We start from the raw sequence: 14,827 nt of genomic DNA, 5'->3' as shown, positions 1-14,827 counted from the left end.
ACCGCAGTATGTGAGGACACGAGGCTGCACATCTGACATGGTGGTCTGCAGCACGGGGGCCCCACAGGGAACGGTCCTGGCTCCTGCGCCCTCTACACTGCAGACTTCCAACCAGCAGCATCTCGACAGCAGACAGGAAGAGACTGGACAAGCTGATCAAGAAAGCCAGCTCTGTCCTGGGGGGCCCTCTTGACCCAGTGGAGGTGGGGGGTGAGAGGAGGACCCTGATGGACAATGAGCTCCACCCCATGCAGGACAGTGTGACAGCACTGAGCAGCTCCTTCAGTGATAGGCTGCTTCACCTAAAGTGTGTGAAGGAGAGGTATCGCAGGTCCTTCCTTCCTGCTGCTGTCAGACTCTACAACCAGCTCTGCTCCTAGTTCACCACAGACTCACATGGACATTTTCACTAGGTTCTGCACTTTAATTAATCCAAACAGCTGCTATCAGTCACTCACTGTGTATAATACCATTTCAAAATGTGCAATATCTGTATTTAGTTAATTTTCTGTCTCTGTGTATAAACTCCTGTGTATATTACTCTTCTGTTAATATTTTTTATTACATTGTCATGTTTATACTGTTCTTATGTGTATATTTTTTTTATAGCACTATCTTGTCTTTACTCGTATTTATGTCTTTTTCATCTTTTCAATCACTTATGCTGCTGCAACAATGTAAATTCCCCCATTGTGGGACTAATAAGATAGATAGATGACTTTATTCATCCCCTAAGGGAAATTCAGTCTCTGACTCTGACTCCTTCTCACAGATTGAACCGAGCTGACTGCTGTGACCTTTGACCTCTAAGGCTTCATGTTAATGCTGACTGACACCATTAGCTAATGCTAAAGAGCGCTAAGAACGCTAAGTATAGCAACAATGCTAACGCTCTTAACACAAGCTGAGAGAGAGAGAACATCATCAGCACTCTGAGAGCCAACATCTACCTGGACACCACCCTCACCTGGTGACATCACACATCTGTCTGATGATGTCATCCAGCTGGTTTGTCGACACTCTCAGTGTAAAGAGTTTATGATGTTTAAATATTAGATCCACAGTCATCACACAGGAGGAAGACCATGGACACTGACTAAAAGCTCTCACTCCTCTGAAACGTCAGCGGGGAATAAAAAACGTTATAAAAAACAGTCTGTGACTCAGAATCAGCTGATCATCACTGCTGCTGTGAAATGCATTCTGGGATTAATCCAGCTGACAGGGTGACGATGTTCCACATTAAACTCACTTTAAACTGTGTGTTCACCTGAACACAGGTGAGTTACCTCAACAGGTGTTTCCAGGTTTCCTGATTTACACAGGTTCATAAAACCAGGATCTGATGAAAGCAGAAGTTTATTCGTTGTGCAATGATACAGCCCAGGACAACCAGAGACCAGGTTCACCTCCAGAGACCAGGTTCATGTCTGGACTCAGTCTGTGGTTCAGACTAACCCTCTTTAGTTCTGGTTGAGTGTAAATAAACAGGTTGTGTCTGAACCTTTGTATTAAATCAGACCAGGATCTTTCCCTGAACCTGAACCACCATCCTGGAGCCAGACCTGGGAGGGGAGCTCGCCCCTGAGTGTCTGGTAGCTGGATTTTCACCCATGGGGCCCAGCCAGGTTCAGCTTGAACAGGTTACATGGAGCCGCTACCTGCAGGGACAGGTATCAGGGTCGGGTGTCAGTTAGCAGGTGGAGGCAGGGCCCAGGCCCGCTAACACCTCAACACACCTGACCTGAGGGTGGACGTGTAAATGATGACGTACACCTGTGTGGGTTATGGACATGACTGCATCATGTGACCAGTGGATCCATCAGCAGCAAACTACTGAAACATATCTGCTCCACCTGGGCTTTACCTGGCTTCTACCTGAGCTGCAGGTCAATAAAATCACCAAACTTTACATTAGAGCACCTTGTTTCCTCTCTCTAACACCTGAGCTGCTGCAGTAAATGAGTGAACACCTGTGTTTTTCGGTGCAGCTGCCTCGTTAACCTGACAACCAGCAGGTGAGACGTTTAGGGAACGTTGGTTAATTATAACTACACAAAATAACTTGTATTGTAGTTGAACACCTCAGTGCTGTGTGAAACATGTCCCCGTAACACAGGTAAGTATTCACACCTGATGCTGACATCACTGTTGAACACACCTGAGAACTAACAGAGCTAACAGCTAACAGAGCTAAGAGCTAACAGAGTTAACAGCTCCAGAGTTAACAGCCAACAGAGTTAACGCTAAACAGAGCTAATAGAGTTTACAGAGCTAACAGCTAACAGCACTAACAGAGTTAACAGTAACAGAGCTAACAGAGCTAATAGCTAACAGAGCTAACAGCTAATAGAGTTAACGCTAAACAGAGCTAACAGAGTTAACAGTAACAGAGCTAACAGCTAACAGAGCTAACACAGCTAACAGAGCTAATAGCTAACAGTTAAGCTGTGAACAAAATCCTGACTCACATGAAAACCTGAACATTAACTGAGGCTGTCAGCCTGTTGTTGATGAGATGTCTGATTGGTTCGTTTTTAACCCTTTATGATGTGTCGATGACATCACAGCAGTGTCACAGTTTGATTAAAAAGTCGATCAGCTGATTAGAGGTGATGAGTGTTCAAAGGTTTGATCTGATCATCAGGATTGATCTGTTTAAAACCACAAACTGATCAAACTGATTGATTAGTGTGACTGCAGCAGCTCAGTCTGAGGTTCCTGTTTGATCCTGGACCTGATCTGAGATCATTAAAACTGATTCACCCTCAGACCTGAACCACTGTGGTTTCTACTGAGTTCTACTTTACTCTGATGCATCTTCACACACAGAAACAGTCTGACATTGATCAGGAAATAAACTGTAACACACACACACACACACACACACACACACACACACAGTGTTTACCTTTGACTCAAAGATTCATCTGTCGAAGAAAAAACTTCAGCTTCAGTCGAAACAAGAAGAAAATCCTGAACCTGACGAACGGAGAGAAAGTGCTGATGTCAGGTCGAACGAGGGAGAGAGAGTGAGACATACACACTCAGTGTGTGTGTGTGTGTGTGTGTGTGGGGGGGGGGGGGGGGGGGGGTTAGTTTAATCTTGTTTGAGGTTCAGGAAAAACTTTGGCTTCAGAGTCTGTAATGAGAGGATGACTTCCTGTGTGTGTTACCTGCTAAATCCGAGTTCATTAAACTAAACGTTACTTCCTGATTGATGACATCATCGACCTCTGAGAGAGGAGGAGGAGGTGAAGAGAGGAGTGAAATAACACAAACCAATAATCAATAACTGATCAATAACATGTCTGGAGTTTGATTTAATCACTTTCAGACCAAACTTCATTCAAAAACACAGAAAATAATTTACTCAGATTCACTGCAGGAGAAGTTTCTGTTTCTACTGTTTCTACTGATGTAAACCTCACACACACACACACACACACACACACACACACACACACACACACTGCTGTGGATCAATAAGTGAAGTCTCTATTGGATCAGTCAGGTCAGAATAACCTGGTCTGTCCTGGTCTGGTCTGGTTCTGGTCCAGCTGTGGTTCAGGTCTGAACAGCGTCAGATTCACAGTTTAGTCTTTGAGGACGGATCTACACTGTGAGGTTCTACAGTGGTACAGGTCTGTGTTGTTACAGGTCTACGTTGTTACAGGTCTACATTGTTACAGGTCTACATCCTGTGCTGGATCAGGCTGACCTGTTAATCCTGATCTGGATTAGGTCCATCCTCAGAGATCACAGGTCCCAGCTGGTCTGAAGCCAGGAATAGAGGAGGATTAGACCTGCACTGCACTGACCTGGAACAGCCTGGAACAGGACCTGGAAAGGTCTAGAGCAGGGCCTGGAGTTGCCTGGAACAGGCCCTGGAACAGGGTCTGGAACAGTGTGGAACAGGGTCTGGAACGGGACCTGGAACAGGGCCTGGGTCTGTGATAGATCAGTATGAGGAGCAGTGCCTGGCTCAGCAGCACTGACCTGGAACAGCCTGGAACAGGACCTGGAACAGGGCCTGGAACAGGGTCTGGTTCTGTGATAGATCAGTATGAGGAGCAGTGCCTGGCTCTGCAGCACTGACCTGACACCACACTCAGAACATCCTGCACAGGAGAATGAGGTCATGTGACATCATCACAGGTCATGTGACATCATGTTAAATCTATGAGCAGCCACCACAGACAGTCAGCCAGACAGACAGTCAGAGAGACTCCAGATTAAAAACAGTGAGACAGTTTCAGTTCAGTTCAGTCAGTTTATTGGTCCACACTGAAAACACACACACACACACACACACACACACACACACACACACACACTCCTCGACCGGCCAATGAGAGAGCAGAGTGACGGTGATCTGTGTCCTGATTGGTCAGAGGACGTCACAGAGAAATCTTTGTGTTTCTGAAGCTCGAGTTGTCCCTGAAACACAGAGAGACAAGGTCAGGGTCCTGGTCGTGGTCCTGGTCCTGAGTCTGAGTCTGAGTCTGAGTCTGAGTCTGAGTCTGAGTCCTGGTCCTGAGTCTGAGTCTGAGTCTAAACCTGGTCCTGGTTCTGGTCCTTGTCCTTGTTCAGAGTCTGAGTCTGGTCCTGGTCCTGAGTCTGAGTCTGAGTCTGAGTCCTGGTCCTGAGTCTGAGTCTGAGTCTGAGTCTGAGTCCTGGTCCTGAGTCTGAGTCTGAGTCTGAGTCTGAGTCTGAGGCCTGGTCCTGGTCCTGGTCCTGAGTCTGAGTCCTGGTCCTGGTCCTGGTCCTGGTCCTGGTCCTTGTCCTTGTTCTGGTCCTGAGTCGGAGTCGGAGTCAGAGTCTGAGTCCTGGTCCTGGTCCTGAGTCTGAGTCTGAGGCCTGGTCCTGGTCCTGGTCCTGAGTCTGAGTCCTGGTCCTGGTCCTTGTCCTTGTTCTGGTCCTGGTCCTGGTCCTGAGTCTGAGTCTGAGTCTGAGTCTGAGGCGGAGTCAGAGTCCTGGTCCTGGTCCTGAGTCTGAGTCTGAGTCTGAGTCTGAGGCGGAGGCGGAGTCAGAGTCCTGGTCCTGGTCCTGAGTCTGAGTCTGAGTCTGAGTCTAAACCTGGTCCTGGGCCTGAGTCTGAGTCCATGATGGTGAGTACAGTAGTACTGCAGTAGTACTGCAGTAGTACTGCAGTAGTAGTAGTAGTAGTAGTAGTAGTACCTGAGGCTGTCGTTGTGGGTCTTGTACTCCATGATGGTGTTGGACGGGAGGTTCAGGACTCGTCTCAGAGTGTCTCTGATCCTGGACGTCGTCGTCTGATCGTTGGACGTCCTGTTCCAGATCGACAGGATGTCCTCCTACAGGGAGACAGGTGGAGAGACAGACAGGTGGAGAGAGAGAGACAGGTCAGAGAGAGACAGACAGGTATACAGGTGTGTTAATCTCCAGGTTCCTCTGTGATGTTTCATTGATCTGATCGACAGTCTATCAGTTATTGATCAGAGTTTATTGATCCAGTTCAGCTCATTGATCACAGACGATCAGGTCTCTGTTTAACCAGTTCTTCAGTGATCAAACAGAACAATAACAGACTGGATCAGGGACTGAATCAGGGTCTGATTCCCAGATCAGAGTCAATGAACTGATCACAGCTCTGTCACTGACATCACTGAGCCCTGGACTGGATCAGGTCTGACTGATCTGAACTGGATCAGGTCTTCATCAGACCAGGAAGGATTCTCTGTGGTATCAGTAGTACTGCAGTAGTACTACAGTAGTAGTAGTATTGTTACCTGGAAGCGGACAGAGACCACGGCTCCACAGATCTCCTCCCCCACCATGAACTGCTCCCCCACCATGGCCAGGATCATGTTCTCCCAGAAACGACTCGCCAGACCTTTACGCAGACGGATGATCCACTTCCCCCCCCCACGGTTACACTCATCCTGAGGGGGGGGGCAGATAGACAGACAGGTGAACAGTCAGACAGATGAGCAGACAGACAGACAGGTGAACAGACAGACAGACAGGTGAGGACACAGACAGACAGACAGACAGGTGAGCAGACAGACAGACAGGTGAGGAGTCAGACAGGTGAGCAGACAGACAGACAGGTGAGCAGACAGGTGAGGAGTCAGACAGGTGAGGAGACAGACAGGTGTGTTACCTCCCACATGGGTTTGATTCCCTCCTTGAACAGGTGGAAGTCGCTGTGTCCACTGAGGTCACCTGGTCTGATCAGGTGACTGTAGAACCTCCAGAACTGCTCCACCTGAGGCGCACACGCACACGCGCACACACACACACACACACACAGAGTATTGATTATCAGTTACGACCTGAGATTCTGTCAGTCTGAAATAACGATACTTCCTGTCTCCAGCAGAAGGTAAACTCTGATTTATTGATCTATGATGACTGTTACCGTGGTGACGTGCTGTGGTTAGCGTGTTCCGTCACTTCTGGTTACCGGTGTTTCTTGTCTACCTGTCTCAGACTAGATACTTTCTCTTTACCGACATTACATCTGTGACTCTATCACCAGTTTAATCTGCACATTCACAGTAACAGTAGAATAAATCACCAACTTTCTCCACTTCCTGTCTGGTACTTTATCGATTCTATCTTCTGCTGCTGATTTAGCTAAACTCTCAGCCATGGCCTCTCGCTCTCCTTCTCCCTCTCCTGCCTTCTCTTGCTCTGCGTGTCAGATGTTCAGTTACTCCTCTGCCTCGTTTAGTGATAATGTTTAATAAATGTAGTCTGTTTGCTGTACTCGAGGCGAGGCTGAATCAGAGTGAATCAGAGTCCCGGCTCCGCACCATGGAAACTAATTCAGCAGCTAGTGCTAAACAGCTAAACCCTGTAGCCGGTGCGGAGCAGCCTAGCATAGCTCCTGTTAGCATTCCCCCGGCAGTTCCCGAGCAGCAGAAAGCAGGCTGGCTGGGTGACTGTTCGTAAGGACAGGCGGAGTCGTAAGCAGCAGCCCACTGCCGACCACCACCCAGTTCACGTTTCTAACAGATACTCCCCGCTCAGCGACACACCCGCTGAGGAGCCAACTCTGGTGATTGGAGACTCCATTTTGTTGAACGTGAAGAAGCGATTCCAGCGACCATCGTTAAATGTGTTCCCGGGGCCAGAGCGGGCGACATTGAATCTTATCTAAAGCTGCTGGCTAAGGATAAGCGTAGATACAATAAAACTGTTATTCACGTCGGCGCTAATGACACCCGACTACGCCAGTCGGAGGTCACTAAAGTTAATATTGACTCGGTGTGTACATTTGCAAAGACCATGTCGGACACCGTAGTTTTCTCTGGTCCCCTGCCCAATCTGACCAGTGAGGACATGTATAGCCGCATGTCTTCACTCAACCACTGGCTGTCGAGGTGGTGTCCAGAAAACGATGTGGGCTTTGTAGATCATTGGAAGAGTTTCTGGGGGAGACCTGGTCTGGTTAGGAGAGACGGCATTCATCCCACTTTTGATGGAGCATCTCTCATATCTAGAAATCTGACAGAGTTTATTAGGAAGCCAAAGCCCTGACAATCCAGAGTTCAGGCCAGGAGACAGAGCTGCAGTCTGACACGCTTCTCTGTGCCTCCTTTAGAGCAGTCACCCTTCCATTACCCCACAGACACTGTATCTGCCCCCAATTCTATTTGTTGTAGTGTACCGTCCTCCTGGTCCATACTCTGATTTCTTATCTGAATTTTCAGAGTTCCTGTCGAGTTTGGTTCTTAAAACAGATAAAGTTATTATTGTAGGCGACTTCAATATTCATGTTGATGTCAACAATGACAGCCTTAGCTCTGCTTTTTTCTCTTTACTAGACTGTATTGGCTTCTCTCAGTGTGTAAATAAACCCACTCACTGTCTCAGTCACACTCTCCATCTTGTTTTAGCTTATGGTATTGACATTGAACATGTAACAGTCTTCCCACAGAATCCCGTTCTATCAGACCACTTCTTAATCACTTTCGACTTCATATTGCTGGATTATGTTTTATCAGCAAAAAACATCCTGACTAGAAATATTTCCGATAATGCAGTAGTTAAATTCAAGGAAATGATTCCCACGAACTTAGGTCCAGTGCCTCATCTTAATTTAAGCTACTCCCTCCCAGCTCGATCATCTCGTAGACAGTGATGCAGACTCACTGAGTACTTCCAGGCTGGACTACTGTAATTCATTATTATCAGGCTGCCCCAACAAGTCTCTAAAGACTCTGCAGCTGATTCAAAATGCTGCAGCACGATTACTGACAGGAACTAGGAAAAGAGACCATATTTCTCCTGTGTTAGCCTCTCTACATTGGCTCCCAGTCAAATCCAGAGTAGAATTCAAAATCCTCCTCCTCACATACAAAGCCCTTAATGGTCAGGCTCCATCTTACCTTAAAGATCTCATAGTCCCCTACAATCCCACCAGGACTCTGTTCTCCCAGAATGCTGGTTTACTGGTGGTTCCCAGAGTTTCTAACAGTAGAATGGGAGGCAGAGCCTTCAGTTATCAGGCTCCTCTACTGTGGAACCTTCTCCCAGTTTCAGGAGGCAGAAACACCCTCTGTACCTTTAAGAGTCGGCTTCAAACTTTCCTCTTTGATAAAGCTTATAGTTAGGGTTGGCTCAGGCTTGAACCATCCCTTAGTTATGCTGCTATAGGCCTAGGCTGCCGGGAGATCTCCCATGATGCACTGAGCTTCTCTCTCTCTCTCTCTCTCTCTCTCTCTCTCTCTCTCTCTCTCTCTCTCCCATCAATGTTTCTGATCAATAGAACTGATTGATCCGATCAGTCTGAGTCACATGATCAGTTTGTTCAACGTCAGATAGAAGAACACAAATAAACCTCAGACTGATCAATAGAGAATATTTCTACTGTTTCTACTCACAGAGTAAATCACTGTGTGTCTGTGTGTTGTTGAGTTACAGTGTATTGTAGTGTATCTTTGTGTTGTTGTGTTGTTTTGTATCATTGTGTTGTGTGTATTGTTGTGTAATTAGTGTGAATGCTGAGTTTTATGAAAATTTTTTCCCATTCAAATGAATGGACAGAATGTTCAACTCCTTCAAAACTTCAGCCTCTTTGAACTTTAACTACTTCAGCATACTTTGTGCTAGAAACTTCATTTAAACTTTAAACAAGTCCCAACAAGTTCAGCTATTCAACTTACATTCAACTTTTTGATATCTTGTACAGTTTTTGAATTACAGCAGTTTATATTTCATGCTCATTTTTAGCAATTTCTGAGTTTATAATGGGTGTGTATTGCGCTGGCTAGAGTGGGTGATGTCCCGTAGTGACATCATCCACTCTGGCTTTCAGCCCTTCAACTTTTTCTCAAATTTTTCTGCTTCAGCTCCTCTCCTGCTCACACCTTTCACTTCTAACCCTAACCCTAACAGCCTCTGATCAGCAACAGGAGCCCTCAACTCCTCCATTCATCTCCATTTTAGCTGTCTTCATACAACAGTCACAGCAGGCCAGTTTTTAAACTGCCATACTGTGGTCATTTTTCACTTTATCTACACAAATAACACATGTCTGTGTTCAGTAAAGTCTCCTGGTGCTGGTAGTTACCTGATTTTATCAATAGGAGTTATGGTTTTTGAATTATTAGGAGGAGTTCAAGAGATGCGCAGAAGCAAATCTCTGTATTGTGTGGCTGTCTGGGCTCAGAGCTCACTGTAGCTGCTGCCTTTGAATTGAAATCCTCTTTTTCTGATCCCTCAATTCTTCGGCAGCTAACTAGTCCTACATACTTTGAGCTACAGAAACCGTTCAAGTATCAAAACGTTCAGCTTCTTGAGGACATGCCTGCTTACATTCAACTTTTTAATATTATCTATAGTTTTTGAAATATTAAGCTTTTTCTCTAAGATATTTTCCCATTCAAATGAATTGAGGGAGAGTTCAAATCCCCTAAAACCACCTCCTCTGGGAAACTTAACTACTTTGTCATACTTAATGCTACAGACTTCATTTAAACTTTAAACAAGTCCCAATAAGTTCAGTTATTAAACTTACATTCAACTTTTTGATATCTTGTACAGTTTTTAAATGACAGCAGTTTATATTTCATGCTCATTTCATGAGATTTTCTGAGTTTATAATGGGTGTGTATTGCGCTGGCCAGAGTGGGTGATGTCACTGCCACCACTCAGACCTTCAGCCCTTCAACTTTTCCTCAAATTTTTGTGCTTCAGCTCTTCTCCTGTCCACACCTTTCACTTCTCACACACAATTTATAACCTAATGATACCTAATTCTTTCCATTTTACCTGTTAGGAAGTTCAGACATTCCACGTTCATATTTCATCGTCCAGCTTTGGCTGTGTGTTATTTGCCTTTAAGCTGATTCCTCAACATGTTTGTGCTCTCTGCTTTTCTATCTAATGCACTTAAGCTTCCATCTCCAGTTTTACATTTTGACTTCCCACTTTTTATTCTGCATTTAGCTGTTTTTTCCTTTCTGCTTCCAGCCCTGTTTGGGTTGTAACTACTCCTGCATACTTTCTGCTACAGAAACCATTCAACTATCAAAAGGTTTAAACCCTTTGACATTTATGCTTATTCAACTTTCTTCAACTCTTTATGCTTTTTAAAATTTCAACTTTGTCTGCACTTGCTATTCAAACAAATGCTTCAGCTGTTGGTTTTAACTTTAATCTTCTGCATCTACCCTTTGTCTCTGATAATTTCAGGCATTTTAAACTTCATCAATGACTTTTGCCTTTCAATTTTTAACTTTTTCTTCTGTAGTTCAACAGTAATTTCAGCCATTTTCAGCATTGCTTCAGCGATCCATTCAGCTCTCAGCATTCACTCGCATTTTCCACCGGAAATGCATTTTCTAGTGTTATCTTGTTGTGTGTATCATTGTATCGTTGTGTTGGTATGTATTATTGTGTTGTTGTTATTGTTGTGTATTGTTGTGTATCATTGTGTATTATTGTATCGTCGTGTGTCTCTGACCGAGGCCACGGTGCCGATCTGTCGGATGTTCTGTTCGTAGCTCTGGGAGCTGGACGGACGACTCGGAGTTCTCCTGCTGAACCAGAAGGTGTAGTTGTACTGGAGGGGGTGTTCACCTGCACCTGGACTCACCTGAGAGAGAGAGACAGGTAGAGAGAGAGGGAGACAGGTTAATGTTCTCCTGCACCTGGACACAGAGAGAGAGAGGTCCTTCAGACCACCTGAGACCTGGGCTCTGTCCTACAAAGAGAGCTGAACCTCCTCTGGTTGAACTCAGGTTCTCAGGTAAAGTCGGGGTTGACAAACCCTGACTGCCTCAGTCTGTGTTAAACGGTACGACGGTGGTTCAGATGTGGGTCAGTTGAGTCGGTGTTAACTTAATCAGAGTTAGTGCGTGTTGATTAAAGGGGCGTGCACCGTATCTCTCAGATGAAGAGCGCACGTTAATTCTGTGGGTTTAGAGGAATTTAAAGAGACTCTAACGACACAATGTCAAACCAACAAAGACAGAGAGACTGGTCACATGTTCTCTGGATTCTTCATCTGTAATATGAGATGGAAGGACACAGAACATATGTGATCATTTCTCAGATACTTGGATTACAGTCAACATGTGGGTCACATGTCTGAGAATGAGCTGTTCCTGTTGATGTTCTGCCTGGAACACTCAGGCTGTATATGTATGAATGTAATGCTGTTATGTTCAGTATGAACTTCATGTTAACAGTATTTCAGCCTCAGGGGAAACTGAACCTGGATCAAATAGAAACCTTCTATAAAGTGGTTCACATTCATATTTCCATCATTAATGCTGCATGTGTTGGTCTGTAGTCTACAATTACAACAGCCCCCCCAAATGATTATTCACATCGATAATATTCAACACTAATGATGCTAAATTCTGCTGCTCAACTGAGAGGAAAAAAAATAACAAATTAAAATAACTGAGTGAAAATGGAAAATGTGGAGCATAAAAACACAATTTCCACAAACCTCTACCATCCACTATATACTGGTTTTTTTCTTTGGGGGGGCTTTAGACAACCGAGTTAACTACGAACAATAAAGACGCAGTGTAAATCACCATGGCAACAGACCTCAGGTAAAACCTGTCCACCTTTTGGTACAGGCTTCTGGACTCTGTCAGACCACCTGAGACCTGGACTCTGTCAGACCACCTGAGACCTGGACTCTGTCAGACCACCTGACTCTCTGATGTTTGTGAGCAGATAAAATTCAAACCTTGTGTCTGTTGTTGTTGTTGTTTGTTTCATCAGTGTCGTCATGGTAACCCTCTGACTCCTCCTCCTCTCTCAGACTGAAACAAACAGGAAGTGAGTCAGTGAACGTCACACTCTCAGCTGATCACTGATTATCTCAGTCTGACCTTTCACTGCTGCTCTGACGTGTTAATCAGCTGTTTTCACTCTGATCAATACATGTATTGATTCTGATCATTACAGGTGATCGATAATAATCAAACACTGACTCAGATATAATCAAAGAGTTTTAAACAGACTCAGTTTATCTCAGAGCTGATCATAATCACACATCTAATCAATAACCTGCGAAACAGCTGATTAATCAATGAGTCGATCAATAGTTAACAATCGATAACATCTCGATAAACTCAGATTTTATTTATTTTTATCAGATAACATTTTAATTGAAAGTTGAAGTCACGCTCTTTTTAATAAAACCAAAAAAATAAATTAAAATCTGTCATTAAAACTAATCTGTAGTAATTCATCAGGTCGCAGTAAAAGTACTTATATTACTTTAAAGTACTGCAGTTTTCACAGACTCTGATTTTACCGGTAACTTTATAAACGAAGTTTAAATGAAACGGATGCTAACTGTTAGCCGTTAGCTGAGCCAGTGTTCCGGTAGTTTACCGGTTATTTCCGGGTTAAATCTGAGTCTTACCGCTGCAGCTGGTTCATGTCTCCTCCGTCTCTCTCTCTCTCCTCTTTATTCTCTCCTTTATTCTCTCTGTTATTTCACTTCTTCACTTTATTTTCCTCCTGTTTCATCTCATGAGGCTCTGACGAGCTCAGCAGTCACTGCGCATGTGCAACAGCAGTGGACGGGAAGAGAGAAAGGACAAATTTGATTAGATTTTCGCTTTATGAAATCTGAAGGATTAAGAACAATAAAAAGTAATTTAAATTTAATTCATATTAAATGTTTAGAGGAGATGGTCTACAGCTCTATAAATACTTATTTTGTGTTTTTATAATTACGAACCTGTTTTCATCTGTTATTAATACCTGGTATAAGATAAGATAAGATAAGATAAGATAAGATAAGATAAGATAAGATAAGATAAGATGATCCTTTATTAGTCCCACAATGGGGAAATTTACATTGTTGCAGCAGCATAAGTGATTGAAAAGATAGAAAGACATAAATACGAGTAAAGGCAAGATAAAAACAAGATAAAACTATAAAAAATATACACAACACAACAACATAACAACGGAGGAGACCATCAAACAGTCTGTATTAAATCAGGTTGTATCAGAAACAGGTGTAGGTACAGGTGTAGTTACAGGTGTGTGCAGCAGGTGGAGCTGTTGTCTTTTTATGAACATAGTCTGTATTAATTGTAACTGACCTGTGATCAGATTAAACTTCACTGATCTTCAGGGCCTGGTTTTTCAAAAGTAATCCGCTTGGATTTTGGATAACGGATTGGATCAAATGTTGAAAATGGGTGTTTCAAAAGAAAAAACAGATTACGTAATCGGATTAGATCACGTAATCCAATCTTGGTTTTGATCCGGATCAAACCTTTAGTTTGGGTTTTTAGAACTTTTTAGTAGGATTGGGATCACTTTGATCCAAAGACTCTGGATTATACTGATCCCATCAGAAGGGTGGATTCAGTGTGGATTTCAGGCCCAAAATATAATGAAACTTTAAAACTGTATCAAATAATACTGTATTTGGATCACGCAGTATAACCTACAAGATATCCTATTTATTCATAAGGTTTTAATTTGATTTGTTCATCCATCAGGCTACAGTGATTAGCTATAACGTATTCAGCCTTTCAGTATAGGCCTACAGCAAAGTAGAAAGAGTTTGGCCTCATAAAATAATCCTCCAAACAGCTGTCAATAAATAATATATTTCATTCTGTCATTAATTAATGTGTATTCATCACAATCAAAGATATTTTTGTTTTGTTTTTAGATTATTTTTTAGTGATGCATGCAATGATAAAACAGAATAACAAAGCAATGGCATCACTGGTTTTTGAAATCCAAAACAAATCCAAATCAGAAACAGTGTCTAACTATTGTGTCCCTTGTTGCACGTCCTGTTTGCTCATTCTGGCAGAATGCAGGAGGTTGGTCAGGGTCTCCAAAGGGCTCAGGTGCATCACTGTCAGCACAGAGAGGGATGTTGTGCTTGGTAGCGATGTTGTGCAGGACAATACAGGCAAGGGTTAGGTTGCAGGCTTTCTGTGGTTCCTACGCTGTGACTTCCTGTCCTATTTGAGCGCTGGTTATCCAGATTTGGTGGTCCTGAAAAGTTTCTATCTGGATTAGATTGATCCAATCCGATGTTGCTTTGAAAAACCGGCTCAAAAGTCAGATGGATTACGTGATCATGGATAGCAGAAAAAAGGATTACCAAATCCAGATCAATTTTATCCAGATTAAACCTTTTGAAAAACCGGGCCCAGGAGATGAAATGTCTCAGATCAGTGAAATAAAAAATAATATTCACGCACAGTTTATAAAGCGAACAACAGGAAGTGAACACATCAGATCACAGAGAGATACACAGACAGGAAACATTAATGATCATAATCAATAATCAATACTTACTGTTATTGACAGGGTGTCAGTACAAACCGTTAACAGGAAGATAAACTGA

At 43.7% G+C, this 14,827-nt stretch overlaps 1 protein-coding gene across 1 annotated transcript; it reads right to left on the bottom strand.

Annotated features, from left to right (window-relative positions):
* Nucleotides 1-4,259: 4,259 nt before the first annotated feature.
* Nucleotides 4,260-13,027, bottom strand: LOC108882211 (eukaryotic translation initiation factor 4E type 2). Its single transcript, XM_018674574.2, has 7 exons — nucleotides 12,866-13,027; nucleotides 12,182-12,257; nucleotides 10,940-11,071; nucleotides 6,128-6,232; nucleotides 5,754-5,906; nucleotides 5,182-5,318; nucleotides 4,260-4,440 (listed from the first exon to the last, which is right to left on the bottom strand). The coding sequence occupies exons 1-7, from the start codon at nucleotides 12,880-12,882 to the stop codon at nucleotides 4,401-4,403; spliced, it is 660 nt and encodes a 219-aa protein (XP_018530090.1). The 5' UTR covers nucleotides 12,883-13,027; the 3' UTR covers nucleotides 4,260-4,400.
* Nucleotides 13,028-14,827: the final 1,800 nt, after the last annotated feature.

This window comes from Lates calcarifer, unplaced genomic scaffold (assembly GCF_001640805.2).
Source record: "Lates calcarifer isolate ASB-BC8 unplaced genomic scaffold, TLL_Latcal_v3 scaffold_55_116, whole genome shotgun sequence".
In the NCBI taxonomy this organism is placed as follows: Eukaryota; Metazoa; Chordata; class Actinopteri; family Centropomidae; genus Lates; species Lates calcarifer.
Note: the sequence above shows the minus strand (reverse complement) of the source record. Positions and strands in the feature narration are given on the sequence as shown.

What these genes read in the sequence shown, in the direction of transcription:
- LOC108882211 (XM_018674574.2), bottom strand. An exon ending in AGATCGGCACCGTGGCCTCG is followed by an intron (nt 6,233 to 10,939) that starts GTCAGAGACACA and finishes TGTGCGCCTCAG; the next exon opens with GTGGAGCAGTTCTGGAGGTT. An exon ending in GAATCAAACCCATGTGGGAG is followed by an intron (nt 5,907 to 6,127) that starts GTAACACACCTG and finishes CCCCCCCCTCAG; the next exon opens with GATGAGTGTAACCGTGGGGG.